The 19,942-nt window shown below is 40.4% G+C and overlaps 1 protein-coding gene across 3 annotated transcripts in view; it reads left to right on the top strand.

Moving 5' to 3' along the window:
* The first annotated feature begins 5,508 nt into the window (after positions 1-5,508).
* LOC110108816 (peptidyl-prolyl cis-trans isomerase CYP28, chloroplastic) overlaps positions 5,509-19,942 on the top strand; it is a 41,724-nt gene continuing 27,290 nt past the window's right edge. For all 3 annotated transcript variants that reach the window (XR_002304511.2, XM_020839637.2, XM_028697310.1), the window contains exon 1: positions 5,509-6,276. Coding sequence is in view for 2 of the 3 variants with exons in the window: in XM_020839637.2 (XP_020695296.1) it covers positions 5,547-6,276 (730 nt within the window). In the remaining variant the exon portion in view is untranslated. The remainder of the gene's footprint in view (positions 6,277-19,942) is intronic.

Raw genomic sequence — 19,942 nt, 5'->3', positions numbered from 1 at the left:
AGAGGGTGAGCAAAAATTTTTCTTAAAACTATTCGTCTAGATGAATAGTCCCATTCATCCCTGGACGATGTCCTATAGATTTTCAATTTAAATTGTTCGTCTAGATGAATAGTCTCATTCATCCTTGGACGATGTCCTCTGGATTTTCAGTTTGAACTATTCGTCCAGACGAATAGTCCTTTTCATCCCTGGACAATGTCCTCTGGATTATCAATTTGAACTGTTCCTCTAGACGAATAGTCCCATTCGCCCCTAGACGAACTTCTCTAGATTTTTAGTTTATTCTGTTTGTCCAGACGAATTGACACCTTCGTCCCTAGACGATGTTCTCTATTCTTTGAACTTGTGATTCGTCATGTTTTTTCGTCCCAACAAACCTTTGAAATAACTATTCATACCGGACGAACTATGTTCGTACGGGATGATGATCGGGTATGAATGAATTACATACCAATGCACATTGAGTTTGTATGCAACAGTTTTTACACAATTCGTATGTATGAAATTCGATCATACGGGACGATCCAGTAAATACTGAATTGAAATTTTGTAGTTTTTGGACGATTTTTTGTGTCTTTCTTATAAAAGGCCCACTTAAATCTGTCTGAAAATCTTTTTGTCCATTGGTCTTCGTGCAAACTGAAGGGAGATTCAAGGAGAGAGTGAAAGAGAGTGTTTGAAGGAGAGTTCTTACTTCTGGAGCGTGAAGGGTTCACTTGATACTCAAAGGTAAGAATCTTCATTTATGAATTGTGATTACTTCACTCTTTTCTCTTATACTTCTAGATTTCTTTTAAGAAGATCTTTCGAGAAGATCCGGTTCTATGCAAACACTTGGAGAAGTGTGAAACGACAAAGGGTTCTCTGCCTACACTTGGAGAGTGTGAACAGCGGAAGGTTCTCTGCCTAAACTTGAAGAGTGTGAACAGCGGAAGGTTCTCTGCTTACACTTGGAGAGTGTGAAAAGCGAAAGGTACTCTGCCTACACTTGGAGGGTGTAAAAGGACGATGGTTCTCTGCCGCACCGGGTAGTGGTGGAAGAGAGTTTTTGTGAAGGCTTCTCCGCCTTGCTGTAGGGGGCAAAAGGAGAGACACTAAGTGGTAATAGTGCAATACCTAAAGTGGGAGACTTCAGGGAGTAGATGTAGGTCGTGTTTGACTGAACCACTATAAATCTTATGTCTTTTTATTTTTCACTGTTGTTTTACTTTATTATTTTTTGTTGATCTGTGGTTGAAAAATCTTTTTAAGAAAATTTCACTATAAGATTTTTTATTGGTTTAAAATATATGGAAAAAAAATTTTAAATTACCAATTCACCCCCTCTTGGTTAGCCGCTAGGACATAAGCTTTGGTCTAATAACTTAATTCAAACTCAATAAGTTTCAACATTGAGACATTAACTTGTGTGAAAGAGGTCGAATCAACTCCGCTTGGGATTAATTTTGTCTTGATGGGAGGGGGGAAATACTGCGTGTATCCTGAATCGAATGTGAAGAATGGTCTATCTTAAGATTGTTATTGTCTTTTTGAGGTCGACATTAAAAGCTTTCCCAAGGAGTAGAATCCTAGTTAAGGACTTTTGATTTATTGGAAGTACCCTTGCATTCGCTGGAAGTTTCCTGAAAATAGTTTCCCTAGATATTGTCATGGATGTTGGAAGTACTAGAGGAATATTCTTGACCAATGCTGTAGTCAAAGTTGTCCACTAGTCCACTTTTAATTTCTATAAAATTGATGCAACAACAACTGATGCCAAGATGTTGACATGAACGACCTTTTGATTTATTAGAAGTATCCTTGCTTTCGCTGGGAGTTTCCTGAAAATAGTTTCCCTATATATTGTCTTGGATGTTGGAAGTACTGGAGGAATATTCTTGACCAATGCTGTAGTCAAAGTTGTGCACTAGTTGACTTTTAATTTTCTATAAAATTGATGCAGCAACAACTGATGCCAAAATGTTGACATGAACGACCTTTTAAGGTTGGAGCAAAAATTGCCTCCCAATCGGGAATCATATTCCCATAGACAATGCCAAACTGTACGTCTTGGAATATTTGTGGTGGTAGAGAAATATAAATTTAATGTCTTAGCTTTTTATGAAGATCTAGCACACAACTAGATAAAAGAGAGAATGTAGTATTTATAAGAAATACCAAAGTTTTTACGTGAACCTCTAAAAAGGGGAAAAAACTATAGGGCTTGGCCTAGTTTGAATGAATCCACCATTATTTGTAGTCAATTACAAATGAGGCCCTTCATTTGGGGAAAGGCCTTGGGTTGATGTATCAAATGTACATCATATTATATGGTGGAAATTGGAAGAATTAGTATTGAAATGTTTGTTTAGTCGGTAGAACAATAGTCGACATGCAATAGAGGTTGGAAAGACCGTAGTCTGGTAATGGTGGTTAGAAGGATCGTTGTTTAGTGAGAGAGGTTGAAAGGACCGTAATTAGTAGGAGACAGTGGTTTGTCTAGCGAGGGAGGTTGGAAGGATCGTAATCGGCGGGAGACAGTGGTTAGAAAGACCATTGTCTCGTGATGGAGGTCGAAAGGACCATAGTAGGCGACGAAGGTCGAAAGGATCAGAATCGGTATAAGATAGGGATGAAAAAGACCATTATCTAGTGATGGAGGTCGAGAGGACCGTAGTAGGTAATGGAGGTCAGAAGGACTGTAGTCGACAAGAGATAAGGGTAAAAAAGATTGTTATTTGGCGATGGCGGTAGGAAGGATCGTAGTAGGTGATAGAGGTCAGAAGGATCATAGTTGGTAGGTGATATGTGTCATAAAGATCGTTGTCTGGCGATGGAGGGAGGTCAGAAGGATCATAGTAGGCGGCGGAGGTCAGAAGGACCAAAGTCGGCATGAGACATGGGCCAAAAAGATCGTAGCCATAAGGCGGTGGTCTGGCAGAAGTTTCGACGTTATTAGGTGGTTTGGTGAAAATCCATCTTATGTTGGTGGACTGACAAAAGTTTGGGCCTCAATCGGTGGTCCGATGGTGGTTTGGTAGAACTCCAGTGTTAGGCGGTGGTCTGACATAAGTCTGGGCATTATTCGGTGGTATGGTGGAACTCCAACTTCTGTCGATGGTCCGACAAAAGTTCGGGACTTAGTCGGTGGTTTGGTAGAACTCTGACATCAGGTGGTGGTCCGGTAGAAGTCTAGTGTCGGGCGGTGGTCTAGCGGAACTCCGACATCGGGTGTTGGTCCGGCAGAAGTTCGATTTCAGGCGGTGGTCTTGACGGAAGTCCAGCATCAGGCGGTTGTCCGGTGGAACTCCGACGTCAGAGGAAACTCCTACGTTGGGCGATGGTCTAGCAGAAGTCTGGCATTAGGTGGTGGTCCTAATGGAAGTACAATGTTAGACGGTGGTCCGGCGGAACTCACCATCGGCGGAACTCCTGTGTTAGGTGGTGGTCTTGACGGAAGTCCGACGTCAAGCGGTAGTCCGGCGGAACTCTTAAGTCAGGGGGTGGTCTGGCAGAACTTTGGCATCATGCGGTGGTTTGGTAGAACTCTAGTGTCGGGTGGTTGTCCGGTAGAATTCCGGCATCAGGTGGGGGTCTGGCAGAAGTCCGGGCGGTGGTCAAGGAGGAGCGAGGAGGCAAGAGCTATCTCCGATCTCTCTCTGGATTCCTTGCTTGGGGGTTCCCTTTCATGAGAAAGGGGGGCTCTATTTATTGATTTTCTAGAGTGGCATGACTTATAAATAGATGGAAGATTAGGGGTAAGTTGGAGTGGTTTGGATGGACGACCAATGTTGATTCCCTTGATCATAGACCATTTACAAGACTTTTAGATGTATTGGTGATTTCAGAATTCAGTGATCTTGGGCTCGTTGCATTCGTCTTGTCAAGTTGCTCGATTCGATTATAAGCATGTCACGTTTGGAAACCGTTTGGTAATCTAAATTGTGGTTTGAACCTTCCAACATCGCTTTGAGTCCTTGACTTGAACTCATTTGGGCTCGGATTGCGTCTCTTTTGGTGTCGTTGGGTTCGTAATTCCGAGACGCTCAGTTTGACTATAAGTTTACAAAAATCGGAGTTTGGATGGTCCCAATTTAATTTCAGAAATTTTCAAATTGATTTTGCCTCGAGATTCATGCCTGATCAAGATGATTTTTTGATTATGTATCAACTATTAAATATTATAATATTAATTTAATATATATTGCACTCAAAATTATCTTATATGTATATTTAAGACATAGCATTCTCTATTTATATTTTTTTTTGTGACGAGGAAGCACTGTTCTTAGCCAGTGAAAATCTTGATCAACCTAGCATAGCATTCTCTATTTACAAAATATAACACTCCATTAACGGAGCTTATGAAACTCTCAACCACGAAATCATGAGCTCTCGACACAACTTTTCAATATGTTATTAGTCATGGAAATGCATTCTTTCACAAGGTCTCACCCGACTTCTCACTTTTTTCTCATAGAGAGGTAATTTGTTTAGGAGCTAGAGGGGAGACAATAGGAGGGAGAGCTGAAGTGGGTTGGGGTGCAGAGTGATTGAGAGAGAGAGTTCAAGAACTAGCAGACAATGAGAAGGATATTAGGACATTCAATTGTGAACTAAATGAGGGAGCAAGATCTGTCACAACTTCATCTTCATTTTTTGCAATTTTGTCGAGCTTTATCAACAAAGTTTCATATTTCATAAATAATGAAGTTTATATGTTAAATATGTAAATGAGATAGTTTTGAGAGTAACGTATGTAAATCTCCAAAAAATTTGGGGCATTTGCATATATGGCATTAAACTTTCTCTTTTTATATTTAATGCCTAATTTTAACTATTTATTTACATAAACTTAAACTTTTAAATAACAATAAAAATACTACTTACATGCCAAAGCTTTGTATGCCATCCAAATCTTGTTGCCACATCATTATGGTCGAGCTTCGAACACCACTAATCCTATAATCATCTTTGCAATATATTAATGTTGATTGTCACCTTCGTATGCCGCTTATCTTGTCAATGTCCTCCCCAACAGAAACTGATGTCCTTCCTAACAAAATCTCAATACTCTAGTACTAATTGAAAGCGGTGAAAGCTCCACCCTCCGATGAAAATGTTCCTTCCCAACTAGTTTTTGTTAATTTTATACTCTCCATCAATATCATTAGAGACTTATGCTTTATCATGTTTGAAGAAATGTGATAGATTATGTAAATATTAAAATTAAAAATTTAGATGTATAAATGAAAATTTTTTTAAGAGCTAAATTCGCCAAAGTTACACAAACTCCCCTTGGCCTATTGGTTGAGAGCTTAGGCTTCCAACTAAGAGGTCCAAGGTTCGAGTCCTTGTGTATGCGTTGTGTGTGTGAGTTTGCCTTAAATGGCCTAAATGTCCCAAAAAAAAAAAAAATTCGCCAAAGTTTATTATCCCATCATGCAGACTTTTGCACTGTAAAAGACTCGCACCAATCCTTTGGCAATGAATTCTCACCGCCACTGAACGTCGCTCTCTTCTATCCTGGGCCTATCCGTTGCTATGACGCTACGTACACTACCCCAATGGGCTCGCGCGCGATCTCCCCCTCCTCTCCTCCACTTCTCCATTGCCTCCTTCCGCCTCCATCTTCGGTCCCTAACCTTAAACCTACAGCGAAAATCAAGAAATCCCTCTCCCTCCCTGGTCGCCGCTCACTTATCCTCCTCTCTGCTGCCGGCGCTCTCACTCCTTTTCCGGTCGACGCATCCAACGCCTTATCCAGCTCAGATTCACCTGCGGATGTCTCCGTTGCTGTTACTGACCGCGTTTTTATGGACTTTAGCCTCTGCCCTAGCTACTTCAACTCTGACCGCCCTATTGGTTTCGACCTTGCCGCTTGCCCGGACGCGGAACCCATTGGTCGCGTAGTTTTTGGGCTATATGGCAAGCTTGTTCCCCAGACTGTGGCCAACTTCAAGGCCTTGTGCAACCCTTCTGGCTATCGTGGAACGCTTATCCATAAGATTTTTCAAGGTCAGTTCTTTGTCGCCGGCCGGCAGGGGAGGAGAGAAAAGGGGGAGGTGCGGCCGCCTGTGGACTTGGCGAGAAATATGGAGTCTGTCAATCCCAAGGCGTTTCAACTGAAGCATTCTAGGCCGGGGATACTTTCGCTTTGCTTGGCGCAGAATGACGATGACGAGGAAATCAAGCTCAATCCGGATTATAGGAATGTTGAGTTCTTGGTGACGACCGGGCCAGGACCATGCCCAGAGCTTGATAACGCGAATATTGTATTTGGAACAGTGCTTGAAGGCAAGTGTAGTTCTTACCTACGCTCTTTAATCTATAATTTTATTATGTTTTTATCTTATGATGTTCTCACCTGCTCTCTTGACCTTTGGTCGGGGGATAAATGAGTAAGAGGCTACACTACGGTAAAAAACTGAAGCTGTCAAAAAAACATAATAATAATAATAATAATAATGTAGTGAGGACATATCAAAGAAAAATGTTTCCCTCAAGAAGAAGACACTTGATGAGTTGCATCATATACCCGCAACTAAAAAAGAGATGAGAATGTATTTTAGTATGACTCCTACATAAGATATAGGTCTCATTCATAAGAATGTCACATTTGATGAGATTATTAGTAGTTTTTAGCCCATCAAGACCGCCATCTAAGCACAATGAGAGAGCTTCAGTGAGCAACCACCTCGGACTAAATGAATGTAGCCCATTCAGTAGTACCAACATCAATAAAAATAGCTCGCTTTGCATCAAATAAAGAAAAGAATTATAAGTTAGGAGAATAAAACAACTAAATAATATCAAAATCACAATAATACTAGTTATGTCGTAATAAGAATCCACGGGTTAATATTTTGAACATTCACCTAGAGTTTCCTCTCACTCACGCTCTAAGAAAGGCTTTAGCGGAGAGAGAATTTCAGCAATCCAAATGGCGCCGCCAAAAGAGATAGGACACCAACGGTCTTGATCCACGGGAAGGCAGCCAGAGAAGGTGACACAGGTGGATGTTCGATGAGTTGCCACTGTCCGGAGGGTCGTTGTTCGTCGATAGTCTCGGCTAGGTGGAATAGTATACGGTCGACGTAGTCGTCGATGGACTTTTCTATCTCCCAGTGGGGGTCGAAGAACGGTGACTGAAGAATATCTATTTGCCCATGAGAATCGTAAGCGAAGCTGTGATCTATATCAGGATCAACCATCCATGGATAAAGGAGCGTCCTCTATTGGGGATCCTTGAGGGCCGGCGGTTTGTGAAGGAGGAAGGGAGGAAGGGGCCGGCGGTTGGAGAGGGATCGAGTTGGGGAGGGGGCGGCTAGGGTTAGGAAGAGGCCTCTTGATTCTTGCTTGTAGTAATTATAATGGATGAGAAACAAAATCTGAATTTATATTTCAGATTTTGTTTAGTGGGAAAGGGAGGGAAATTAGAAATTCAAACCTCCCTTAAGTGGAGAGGAATTAATGGAGATGAGAGGGGAAGGGGGCGGCGACTAATTGGGGCTAATTGGGTGTTGATTGAAGGCCTTAATGGGGAAGCATTAATTAGGGATAGAGAGAGAGAGGGCCGGCCATAAGAGGGGATAGAGGGTGTCTAGGTTCAATATATATGGGCCCTTGACTCTTAATTGGTGATTGAAATCAATTCTAAGATTTAATTTGAGATTTGATTTAAGGGATTTCCTAAATTAGATCTCTTGATTTAGGAAAGAGATTTGATATTCAAATTAATTTGAATTCAAATTATAAACTTTTTGAATCAACATGGGGATAAATTAGGAAACTAATTAGGAGGGAATTTGAATGGGGAATCTAGGGCTTGAGATTTGCAAGGCTGGCGGATAGGATGGGCTTGAGTGAGCTGGCGATCAGGGAGGGTTTGGTGGGGCTTGGGTCGGCGGGAGGTCGACAAGGGGAGGCCGGTAGTAGTGAGGTGGAGGGAGGCCGATTGTGGGAAAGTGGGGGAAATGCAAGGCTAGCGGTTTGGGGTGGGTTAGGAAGGGTGGCCAACAGTGGAAGTAGAGGAGGAGGAAGGTAAGGATAAGCCGTGAGCCTTGGACTCTTCCAAAGACTGACGGGTATTACAATCACCCACCTATGTTCTCTTTCTTCTCTCAAAGCTCACAATATTGAAGAAGACAAAATCTAGAATTTTTATTCATCAAATCATCATCAAAATACAATAGAGGGGCCCTTATATATGAGCCTCAATCATGAAAAAAGAAAAGGACTTAAGTGCCCTCAGGGCTACAACATCAAGCTAACTACTCATAGGGGTAAAATAGGAAAAACTGAAATATAAAATAAACAATACATAAAATGCATTAAAAATAAAGGCTCATAATCGTGGTCGTTGATCTCCAATGCCTCTTCTGATAAACGCGCCAAAATCTCATACTGATGTCCCCATCATTCTTCTCGGGTGGAAGAAAACTCGACCCCATCGAGTGAACATCTCGAGAACTCTCGTATAACTCTAACATATCTGGATCAAATCTCTGCAGCTCATCTCGCTCGATTCACGTATCCTCTGTCACCATTTTTCCTTCCCAATGAATTAGGTACCTTTGGCGCCCACCTTCTTTAGTGGAAATGATTTCATCGTCGAGTATTGCTTTAATCTTCTCCGCATTAGGTAAATTTGACAGATTGGGGAGTGGAGGTAGGCTAGGGTTCTCACTGGGTAAGTTCACACAAGGCTCATCATATAGTGGATTATTGGGGTTAAACTCTGGTCCCTCAAAGACTATTAGATCTTCAATATTAAATATATGATTTATATTAAAACCTTCAAGAAGGTTTAGTACATAAGCTGTTTAGGCTGGTATCTGTACATAATTTCAGCGGGACTTAGACCTGTGGTTCGATTAACAAAATTGTTATATGCGAACTCAGCTATTGGAAGTTTGGAATCCCACTCTCGGATGTGTTCTCCTACCAAAGTCCTTAAAAGATTACCTAGACTCTTATTAACAACTTTGGTTTGCCCATCAGTTTGGGGGTGAAAAACAGTGGAAAATTGGAGTTTTGTGCCCATCTTGTGCCATAAGGTTTTCCAAAAATAACTAGTAAACTTAACATATCTTTAAGAAACTATGATTTTGGGTAATCCATGCAGTCTAACAATATCATCGAAATATAATTTTGCAATCCGAGAAGCATCCAAAGTTTTGTAGCACGGGAAGAAATGGACCATCTTAGAAAAACGGTCAACGACCACACAAATTGAGTCATGCTTTCTAAGGGTCTTGGGTAGGCTTAGGACGAAATCCATGCTCACGTCCTGCCAAGGGCAATTGGGTACAAGAAGGGGTGTGTAGAGTCCCGTATTCTGTTTCCGCTGCTTGGCTAGATGACAAATATGACATCTACTCACTAATTTACTTACGTTGCGTTTCAGGCTAGGCCAATAGAATCAATTTTCTATAGAGGCAATGGTTTTGGTTTGTCCGAAATGACCAGCTAATCCTCCAGCATGTATTTCCCATATGAGAAATTCCCGAAGTGAAGTGTTGGGGATGCAGACCTTTTGAGACTTGAACAGATATCCGTCTTCCAAAAAGAAAATCATCAACTATTCGTTCACATCCAGTCATGAGTAAGGAGTATGTTTCCTTAAAGTCAGGGCAGTCCTTATGATCTTCTTTAATTCTTTCAAATCCAATCATTTCAGCCCTCATTTCCTTAGTTATTATTATCCGATGGCTTAAGATATCCGCTTCCTTATTTTCAGATCCAGCCTTGTGCCTGATTGTATATGTATACTCTTGAAGGAATTCAACCCAACGGTCATGTCGTGCATTGAGTTTCTTTTTGAGAATTTATGTATCACAAGGCTTGTAGTGAGGACATATCAAAGAAAAATGTTTTCCTCAAGAAGAAGACACTTGATGAGTTGCATCATATACCCGCAACCAAAAAAGAGATGAGAATGTGTTTTAGTATGACTCCTACATAAGATATAGGTCTCATTCATAAGAATGTCACATTTGATGAGATTATTAGTAGTTTTTAGGCACAAGGCACAAAAACAAAATTATCCCTTTATTTATAGCATACACACAATACTCTTAATTACTAATTAACCCCTCCCTTAATCAAAACATACCTAAAATAACCCCATGAATCTATCACCCCCTCTTCCTCGTGGTCCAATCATGCCTAAATTCTCCCTTCCTCTTGAAGCAAGTGGGCCCTTAAATCAGCTGCCCCCTATCCTTAATCCAATCTTACCGTCAATTAGATTTTTTCTCTACAAGCAATGGGCCCCACAGGGCTGGCGGCTGGCTTAGGTGGGATAGCAGGCTTACGTCTGTTGTAGACCACGGGCCGGCCCAAGTGCTGGGTCGGCTGGACGAGTCCCTCCTGGATCGGTATATCAATACCCTGTTCCTAAAGATCCACCTAGTCCTCAAGGTGAAAGGGCGTGAATTGATTTTGCATCCTTTCGTAGGGTTCCCATGCAACATCATAACCGGGGAGGTTTTTCCATTTGATTAATGCTTCGTTGATCCCTCCTCCCTGGCATACCCCTTGCAATTCTAGTGGTTCCAATACCACTTCAAATCTTTAGTCAATGTTACTGGCAACTCTAAACTAGTAGTTTGATCCCCTATAGCTGTCCTTAGCTTTGACATGTGGAATACTAGATGTATGGTCGCGGTCGGAGATAGCTTCAGTCCATATACCACAGCTCCGATCCTTCCTTCTATCTCAAAAGGGCTAAAGTACCGTGGGGCCAACTTTTCATTTCTCCTACTAGCCACAGTTCGCTATTTGTAGGGTCAAAGCTTTAGATACACCCTATCCCCTACCTTGAAATGAATGTCCTTTCTGTGCTCATCTGCCTGCCTTTTCATAATTTGCTGGGCACTCAACATGTCTTTTTAGTTCCTTTAGTGTCTTGTTCCTCTCTTCTAAGTACTGTTCTATTGAAAAGATTGATGTGATATTCTGTCCAAAGTGTACCAAGTGAGGGGGATCCTTGCCGTACAACACTTTGAAAGGAGTCATTTGGGATACCGAATGGTACGATGTGTTGTACCAGTGCCCATGCCAGCCACTTTGCTCACAAGCAGGGTGTCTATGATGCAAAGCATCGTAGGTATGTCTCCAATCTTCTGTTGACCACATATGTCTGTCCATCAGTTTGAGGGTGGTAAGCAGTGCTTCTCTTTAGCATAGTCCTCTGCAATCTGAATAACTCTCTCCAAAAGTGATTTTGAAACACCTGTCTCTATCGGATACCATAGATTCTTGTATCTCGTGTAATCTAACCACCACTTTGATGAAAGCTGCCACTACTGTCACTACCGTGTAAGGATGTTGTAGAGGAATGAAATGAGCATATTTGCTGAGTTTTTCCACCACAACCAGAATAATGGTATACCTCTTGGATCGCGATAGCCCGTTTATGAAATTAATAGAGACATCTTCTTAGACTCTGCCTGGAAGTGCCAGCGGTTGTAGTAACCCTTTTGGAGCCATCGTCATATACTTATTCCTTTGGCAAACCTCACACCTGGCCACTATCTCCTCTACGTTCTTGTGGATTCCCTTCCATTATAATTCAACAGTTAGTCTCTGGTATGTCTTCTGAACACCTGAGTGACCCCCAACAACACTCCTGTGGAACTCTTGTAGCAAGTGCAGGATATGAATAGTGGTCTATGGCAGCACAAACCTTCATTGATAAAGAAGTCTCTCACCATCTAGAGAATAGCCAAGATGACTACTCTCATCTTTCAATAGATCTTCTCTAATTCTTCTTAGCCCTTGATCCTACGCAGTTTCTTCCTTAATGGCCCCCCAATTCAATGTTAGTGTTTTTGAAAGGGCCAACTCTTGGAGCTCCCCCACGCATCTAGACAAGGCGTTAATCACCTTATTTTCTAGTTATGGTTTATACAAGATCACAAAATCATACTCCAATTTTTGACAACCATCTTTGGTGCTCCTCGATCACCATCCTTTGCTTTAGTAAGTACTTCAAACTTAGTTGGTTCATCCTGTCAATGAAATGGCGACCCAACAAGTAGGGTTTGCACTTATAAATAGCTAATATAATGACCATCATCTCCCTCTCATAGACGAGCTTCAGTCTCGCTCTGGTCAGTCTCGCTCTGGCTGTCAGCATCTGACTGAAGTAGGCTATGCATCTATGATTTTGCATGAGCACTGCCCTCAACCCATACCCTAAGGCATTAGTTTCCACAACGAACACCTGGCTAAAGTCAAGTAGTGCAATATTTCATCAGATTGGCCTTCAGTTGATGCTCATGCAACATTTCTAAGACCACCCTTAGATGCTTCATATGCTCCTTACTGGTCTTGTTGTACACCAGGATGTCATCAAAGAAGACTAGAACAAACTTCCTAAGATAAGGTCGAAACTCTTAGTTCATGAGGGACTGGAAAGTAGCAGGGGCGTTAGTGAGGCCAAACGATATCACCAAGAACTCATAGAGTCACTCGTGTGTCCTGAAAGCTATCTTCGGCACATCCTCCTCTCTCATCCAGATATGATGGTACCCGAACTTCAGATCCATCTTCATGAATACTGCCGCACCACAAAGCTCATTTGGAAACTCATCTTTCACTGGAATAGGACATTTTCTGGCATAGGCTCCTTGTTTAGGGCCCGACAGTCCTCGCAAAATCTCCAACATCCATCATAAAATTGGGCTAGAAAAAGTGCTCATGCTTGGCCTGATAATCCCTGCCTCTAACATCTCCTGGATCAACTTCTCAATTTGTTCCTTTTGGATTTGGGGGTAGCGGTAAGGTCTGAAGCTGATCAGTGATATCCCAAGCACAAGGCACAAAAACAAAATTATCCCTTTATTTATAGCATACACACAATACTCTTAATTACTAATTAACCTCTCCCTTAATCAAAACATACCTAAAATAGCCCCATGAATCTACCACCCCCTCTTCCTCGTGGTCCAATCATGCCTAGGCCCTTAAATTAGCTGCCCCCTCTCCTTAATCCAATCTTACCTTCAATTAGATTTTTTTTCTTCAAGCAATGGGCCCCACAGGGCTGGCGGCTGGCTTAGGCAGGATAGCAGGCTTACGCATGTTGTAGACCACGGGCTGGCCCAAGTGCTGGGTCGGCTGGACGGGTCCCTCCTGGATCGGTATATCAATACCCTATTCCCAAAGATCCACCTAGTCCTCAAGGTGAAAAGACGTGAATTGATTTTGCATCCTTTCGTAGGGTTCCCATGCAACATCATAATCTTCAGTCAATATTACTGGCAAGTCTAAACTAGCAGTGTGATCCCCTATAGCTCTCCTTAGCTTTGACATGTGGAATACTAAATGTATGGTTGCGGTCGGAGATAGCTTCAGTCCATATACCACAGCTCCGATCCTTCCTTCTATCTCAAAAGGGCTAAAGTACCGTGGGGCCAACTTTTCATTCCTCCTACTAGCCATAGTTCACTGTTTGTAGGGTCAATTTGATTTGAGCATATGGCGTCAAGGAGCTAATTGAAGACACGAAGATCCTGATTTCAGCCCCAATTGGTCTAGGGGTTTACCATTATTTTCTAAAATTGAAAACCCAATTGAACCTTTAGCAACCTGAGAGAAATCGGACTAGTTAGAAACTAATGAACAAACATAGAGGACTTAGACCAATTTGGGGCAAAATTCAAGTAGCTATATGAAACGTCAAATAAATGAAAGACCTTAATTGTGTAGTTAAATTTGATTTGAGCATATGGCGTCAAGGAGCTAATTGAAGACACGAAGATCCTGCATAAGAAAATTTTGTCGATGATTAGACTTAGGGATCTGATCAAACATTGATCAAACCCAAATACCTATTTTTGTTTATATATGATGAGAACCCTAAGGTACATAGTCATTTAAAATGGAATTGTTCATTATAATGATTAGTTAAAAGTCCAATTTTACAAAATTAAATTTGTATTGTTATAATTTTTATTATCCTTTAGATGTGACAGCTTTTATTTATGTGCCTAGAATGCTATACTATCCCTAGGCTTGGTATCATGTTTGATTTCATTTCTTTTTTTAGGTTTCGTTTATTTGATGCCTCCTCTTATGATTCCTATACTTGTAGCTACCGTGATTCCTATATTCTCAAATTAGTCATGAATAAATATAGCAGTTTTTAAGATTTTGTGTTGCTTTTTCCTAATAGTAGTTGACGTTGGGCTTTACAACTCAGTTCTTTGGCAGTTTTGATCTTCAATAGGTCCTCCTTTTAGTGGTTGCTTCTTAGCAGGTCTAGTTTGTCATTTTAGGTATTTTTTGGGGCTTGTAAATAGATGCACCAAAGACATGCAAAAAAAAGTGTATTAAATAAAGCTTTTCTTTTGACGTGCTTATCCTTTTTTGGGATTTAATTACTTGATTAAGTGTGATATTTGAAATTCCTAGAGAGGTCACCAAATTGTATAAATATAAGGATTATGTTTTTGTGAATTCTTCTTCTAGTTTCTTCTAAACATTTCATTTATTGATTGAAAGTGTGATTGAATGTGGTTAGATTTGTTTTAATTTGATTTCTTTATTTTGTGCGAAGTTTCATTCGTATGTATGGCATTTGGAGTCCCTAAGATTTTGTTAATTTATATTGAATGGCCATAACTCTTGCATCAAAAGTGAATTTTATGCTTTTTGAGTTTTCATCCAAGGTGTTATATAGTTGATGTGAAACCATACAAGTAAAGAAGAATTGCTTAGGGATGTTAATATTTGATTACTAAAGCTTTACTAGTTATAGACTTCTTGTTCTCCCAAATTAGGCTTTTAGAATTGTCAAGTATAAATTATGTAAGGCATGCGGTTACAACTAGATTAACATGATGCTTATAATTTAACAACATAAAATAGAGAAAGTAATATTACGGCAAAGAAACACTAATCCACGGTTTAACAAATAGATTTGCTCACCTTTGGTCTCTCACTCACACTCTTGGTGGAGGTGCTTTAGTGGAGGAAGATTGAGAACAAGCTTAGCGATGCCACTAGAAGACAAATGATGCCGAAGGTTTTGTACGTTAGAGAGGTGGCCGACGATGGGAAATCCACGAGTCGACTAGTGAGTATCCAACGCCTAACAAGAAGGTGCTCTTCGATGGAAGGTACTAGCGTAAGAGAATGTGATCCCAATAATTCTCCACGGAATCGTCTATGTCGGGATTTATGTCAAAGAAAGAAGATCCGAGAATATTTGTTCGTCCTTGATCATCATATAAGAAGCCATGGTTGAATTCCGGATCAGCCATGCATAGCGGTGGTGGCGTTTGGAGAAGAACAACCTTGAGATTTGTGAGGAGGGGGAAGGATGGTGGAAAATGACTTAGGGAGGGTGAGGGGCGGCTAGGGTTAGGTTTTCCTTTGGGTTAAGCCAAGTGGTGGGGGGAAAGGTGAGAAGAAAAATATGAATTCTGAATTTTAGATTTTCTTTAGAGAGGGGGAGCTAAATTAAATTCAAATCAACCCATTTAAGGGTTTAATGGGGCCGACGACTATTAGGGAATTTAGGAGGAGATTAATTGTTGCTTAGGTGGAAAGGTGGAGAGAGAGAGGGGGACCGGCCCTATTTGGGGTTTAAAATTGTGTCTAGGTTCAATGTAAGTGGGGCCCAAGTGATTGAATATTTAAATAAGTCAAATTCATAATTAAATTCAGATTTGATTAGATTTAAATGGTTTCCTAATTGGGTTTCATCACTTAGGAAGGTATTTGAAATTCAAATTTCAAATTGAATTCAATTAGGAAACTTCCTAAATGACAAGGGGTTAATTTAGGAAAGTAATGAAAGCCTACTTGAATTTGAAAATCAAATTCCAAGGCTTGGGCTTGGGTTGGCCGGCGAGTGGGGATTCAATGGGGCTGGCAGCTTGGTTGTTGGCTCTGGTGGAAGGGAGGTGGGGGATTTGGGTCAGACGGGTGATGGAGGATGGGACTCGGCGGCTAAGGGAAGAGGGAGGTGTGGGGTTGCTGGCCAGTGGTGAGGAGGTGGGTTTGGGGGTGGCGACGACTAGGAGAAAAGGGAAGAAAAATATAAAGAGTCAATAGCTCCCACGAAGGGGGCTGTTGGGTATTTCTTTTTAGCCTCTCCTAGGCTAATCCTATACTCTCAAGCTCACAAAATCATGAACTCAAAAATCTGAAATTTTCTATTGATTAAACATTAACCTCATACAAAGATAAGGACCTCTATATATATGTCTCAACAAAAGAAAACAAAGTGACTTATATGCCCCATGAGCTACAACAAAGATTCAACACCCATAGGGGTAAACTAGTAAACTGAAAATACCAAATAGAAAGAGACATGAAAATAAATAAAAAATATAGACTCTGAATTGTAGCCGTCGATCTACGATTCCTCCGATGGTATACGTGTTGAAATCTCTGACTGATGTCCTCATCATTCCTCCCTAGGTGGGAGAAAACTTGACCCCGCTGAGTGATCATCTCTGAAGCTCTCGTACCACTCTAGTAAGTCGGGGTCCAGTCGTTGCAGCTTGTCACGGTCAATGCATGTGTTATCCGTCTTCGATTTCTCGGCCCATTGAACTAGATACCTTTGTTGACCACCATCTCTGGTGGAAATGATTTCATCGCTAAGTATTGCCTCAATCTTCTTTGTATGGGGTAAAGTATATAATTTTGGGAGTGGAGGTAGGCTAGAGTTCTCATCGGGTGGGTTCTCACAAGGCTCATTATTTAGTGGATTAGGAGGGTTAAACTCTGGACCCTCGAAGGCTACAAGATCTTCAATGTTAAATGTAGGATTATTGTTAAAACCTTTAGGAAAGTCTAACAAATAAGCATTATTATTTATTTTTGTTGTTATTTTGAAAGGTCCAGTGCTTCTAGCATGTAACTTTTTAACGGTTCCTTGTGGGAATAGCTCCGGACGAATCCGAACCATTACAATATCTCCAATATCAAATTTTTTGAACCGTATTTTGAGATCAACATTAAGTTTATAACTAGCATTGCTTTGGTAAATCTTTTTATTAATATTATTATGCAGTTCATGTAAATGTGCTGCAAATGCAGATGCAGATTCAACGCTCTAAACTTGGGACCTATGGGGATTAAATCTATAGGCTGTCTAGGTAGGTATCCGTATACGATTTCAGATGGACTTAGACCTGTAGTCCGATTAACATAATTGTTGTTGGTAAACTCAGCTATAGAAAGTTTGGAATCCTAGTTCTGAATATTTTCCCCGACTAAAGTCCTTAATAGGTTTCCTAGGCTCCTGTTTACCACTTCAGTTTGTTCATTTGTTTAGGGGTGGAAAGTAGTAGAGAATTGAAGTTTGGTTCCCATTTTGTGCTATAAAGTTTTCTAGAAGTAACTAGTAAATTTAACATCTCGATCTGACTCGATAGTTTTGAGTAATTCATGGAGCCTAACGACTTCATCGAAATATAGTTTGGTGATCCTAGAGGCATCGAAAGTCTTGGAGCATGGGAGAAAATGAGCCATCTTAGAGAATCGGTCCACTATCATGCATACAAAGTCATGCTTTCTCATAGTCTTGGGCAGACCTAAAACAAAATCCATGCTAACGTCTTGCCACGGGCAGTTGGGTATAGGAAGGGGTGTGTAAAGTCCATTGTTTTGCTTACGTTGCTTCGCTAACTGACAAACGTGCATCTCTTTACTAACCTATTGACATCTCTCTTAAGACTAGGCCAAAAGAGTCGGTGCTCCACAGTGGCAGTGGTTTTGGCATATCCATAATGTCCTGCTAAACCTCCCGCATGTAGTTCCCACACGAGGAATTCCCTAAGTGAAGTGTTGGGGATGCATAGTCTTTGGGACTTGAAAAGATGTCTGTCTTCTAAAACGAAATCATCAATGATGCACTCACCTCCATTGACCAATGATGTATATGTCTCTCAGAAGTCTGGGCAATCCATATAATTTTATTTTATTTGTTCAAGCCCGATTACTTTAGACCTCATTTCCTTGGTTATCATTATTCGACGACTTAAGGCGTCGACAACTTTATTTTCAGATCCCTCTTTGTGCCTAATGGTGTAGGTGTATTCTTGTAGGAATTCAACCCATCTTCCGTGTCGAGCTTTAAGCTTCTTTTGAGAGTTAATATATCATAATGCTTCATGATCATAAAAGATTACAAATTCTTGTGGAAGAAGATAATGTCTCCAATACCTCAAAGATTGAATAATAACATAAAATCCTTATCATAGGTGGAATATTGATGACTAATGTTGTTCAACTTCTCACTAAAGTAAGCGACGGGATATCCTTCTTGGGATAGAACTCCGCCAATGCCAATTCCGGAGGCGTCACAGGTTACCTCAAAAACTTTAGAAAAATCTGGTAATCTCATAACCTGGGCTTCTACCATTCGTTTCTTAATTTCCTCAAATGCTTTAGTGACAGAAGTAGTCCAATAAAATTCTCCTTTCTTTAGGCAATTCGTTATAGGGGCTACTATTGTGCTAAAATTTCTGATAAACCTCCGATAGAACGTGGCTAGTCAATGAAAACTTCTAACATCTCTTATTCGGTAACTCTTATGTATTTTGTTCAATTTGTATTCCAGTTGCATCATGAATTAATTCCTTAAGATTTGGTCGGATATTTTTAGCCTCAGCAATATTACTACTTGTAGAAGGACCGCATTGATAATCAAATTGTGGCTCATACTCACCATGACAAGTCCAATACCAATACCGTGGCATGAATCCTCTGCGATACAGATCAACAGTTACATCATCTGGTTCTAGGTGCACTAGATTTTTGTGTTTAGAGCATGGACATCGAAACTTTCCTTCTGATAAAAAGCTGGGTAGTCGCTTCGCTTGCTGAATGAAAAAGTTCATCCCATTAATGAATTCATCTGTTAATGTCTTCCGACCTTGAGATAATCGGTTATACATCCAACTTCTTTGATTTCTAATATCTATAACCTACATATAAGAGCAAATAAGTAATGGATTATCGCGCTTAAGTAGATCTAAAACTGATTATATAGAGATGTAAAAAGATAGGGTGCTTGTAGAAAATTATGATCATTTAGCATTGTCTCTTAGAGTAAAGACACTCATTCACGTACATGAGCATCCTCATCTATGCAATACTTTTATATCAATCACACAATAGGCCTGAAACATTCCTCCACTATATAACACACAATAGGCCTGAAGCATTGTCTCCATTTAGCATTGTCTCTAAGAGTAAAGACACTCAGCCACTTGAGCATCTTCATCTCTACAATACTCAACTTAATTTTTTACTTCTCTTTTAATGGCCAACATTATGTGACATAAAGCATTGCAGGTCTCACCATCATTTATAGAATTTTACCTATAGGTTTAAATGGTCCTTTTCTATCACACAATAGGTTTGATGTATTCCTCCACTTTAACCAACCAACTTGAATTCTACTAATAACATGTTTTCTTATTAATGACTTGATCGCCCAAAGCACTTCTCCATAGCATATGTAAATCCTTTCTTTTCTAAAATTAACTCTCCATAGCACTTCTCTTTGAACTTTATCATATGTTTTTTTACCATGGATAAAGAAAAAAAGATATGGGCTATGATCCTTGATGTAATCCAACTGAAATAGAAAATATTTGGTCAAAGCATGCACATGCATGCAATGTGTTTAAACACAACATATGTAGATCCTCCTTACTCTCTCTATAAGTGTCCATAATAGACACTTATTCTCAAAAAATGTATAGCTTCCATAATAAACACTTATTCTCAATATGATTAAGCATTCCAAAGGCTAGTACTACCTTCCCACTACCTAAATCAACGCCATCTATCTTGGCATTCCAAAGGCTAGACACTTATTCTCAATATGGAGATATCAAGACCATCTATCTTGGAAATGTATGGTAAGAACATCCATGGCTAAAGCAAAAAGCATACAATAGGGTACATCCTCTTGCAAATGTATGGT

The sequence above is a fragment of the Dendrobium catenatum genome, unplaced genomic scaffold (genome assembly GCF_001605985.2).
Source record: "Dendrobium catenatum unplaced genomic scaffold, ASM160598v2 fragScaff_scaffold_911, whole genome shotgun sequence".
Lineage (NCBI taxonomy): Eukaryota > Viridiplantae > Streptophyta > Magnoliopsida > Asparagales > Orchidaceae > Dendrobium > Dendrobium catenatum.
This window is presented reverse-complemented; position numbering and strand designations above follow the sequence as displayed.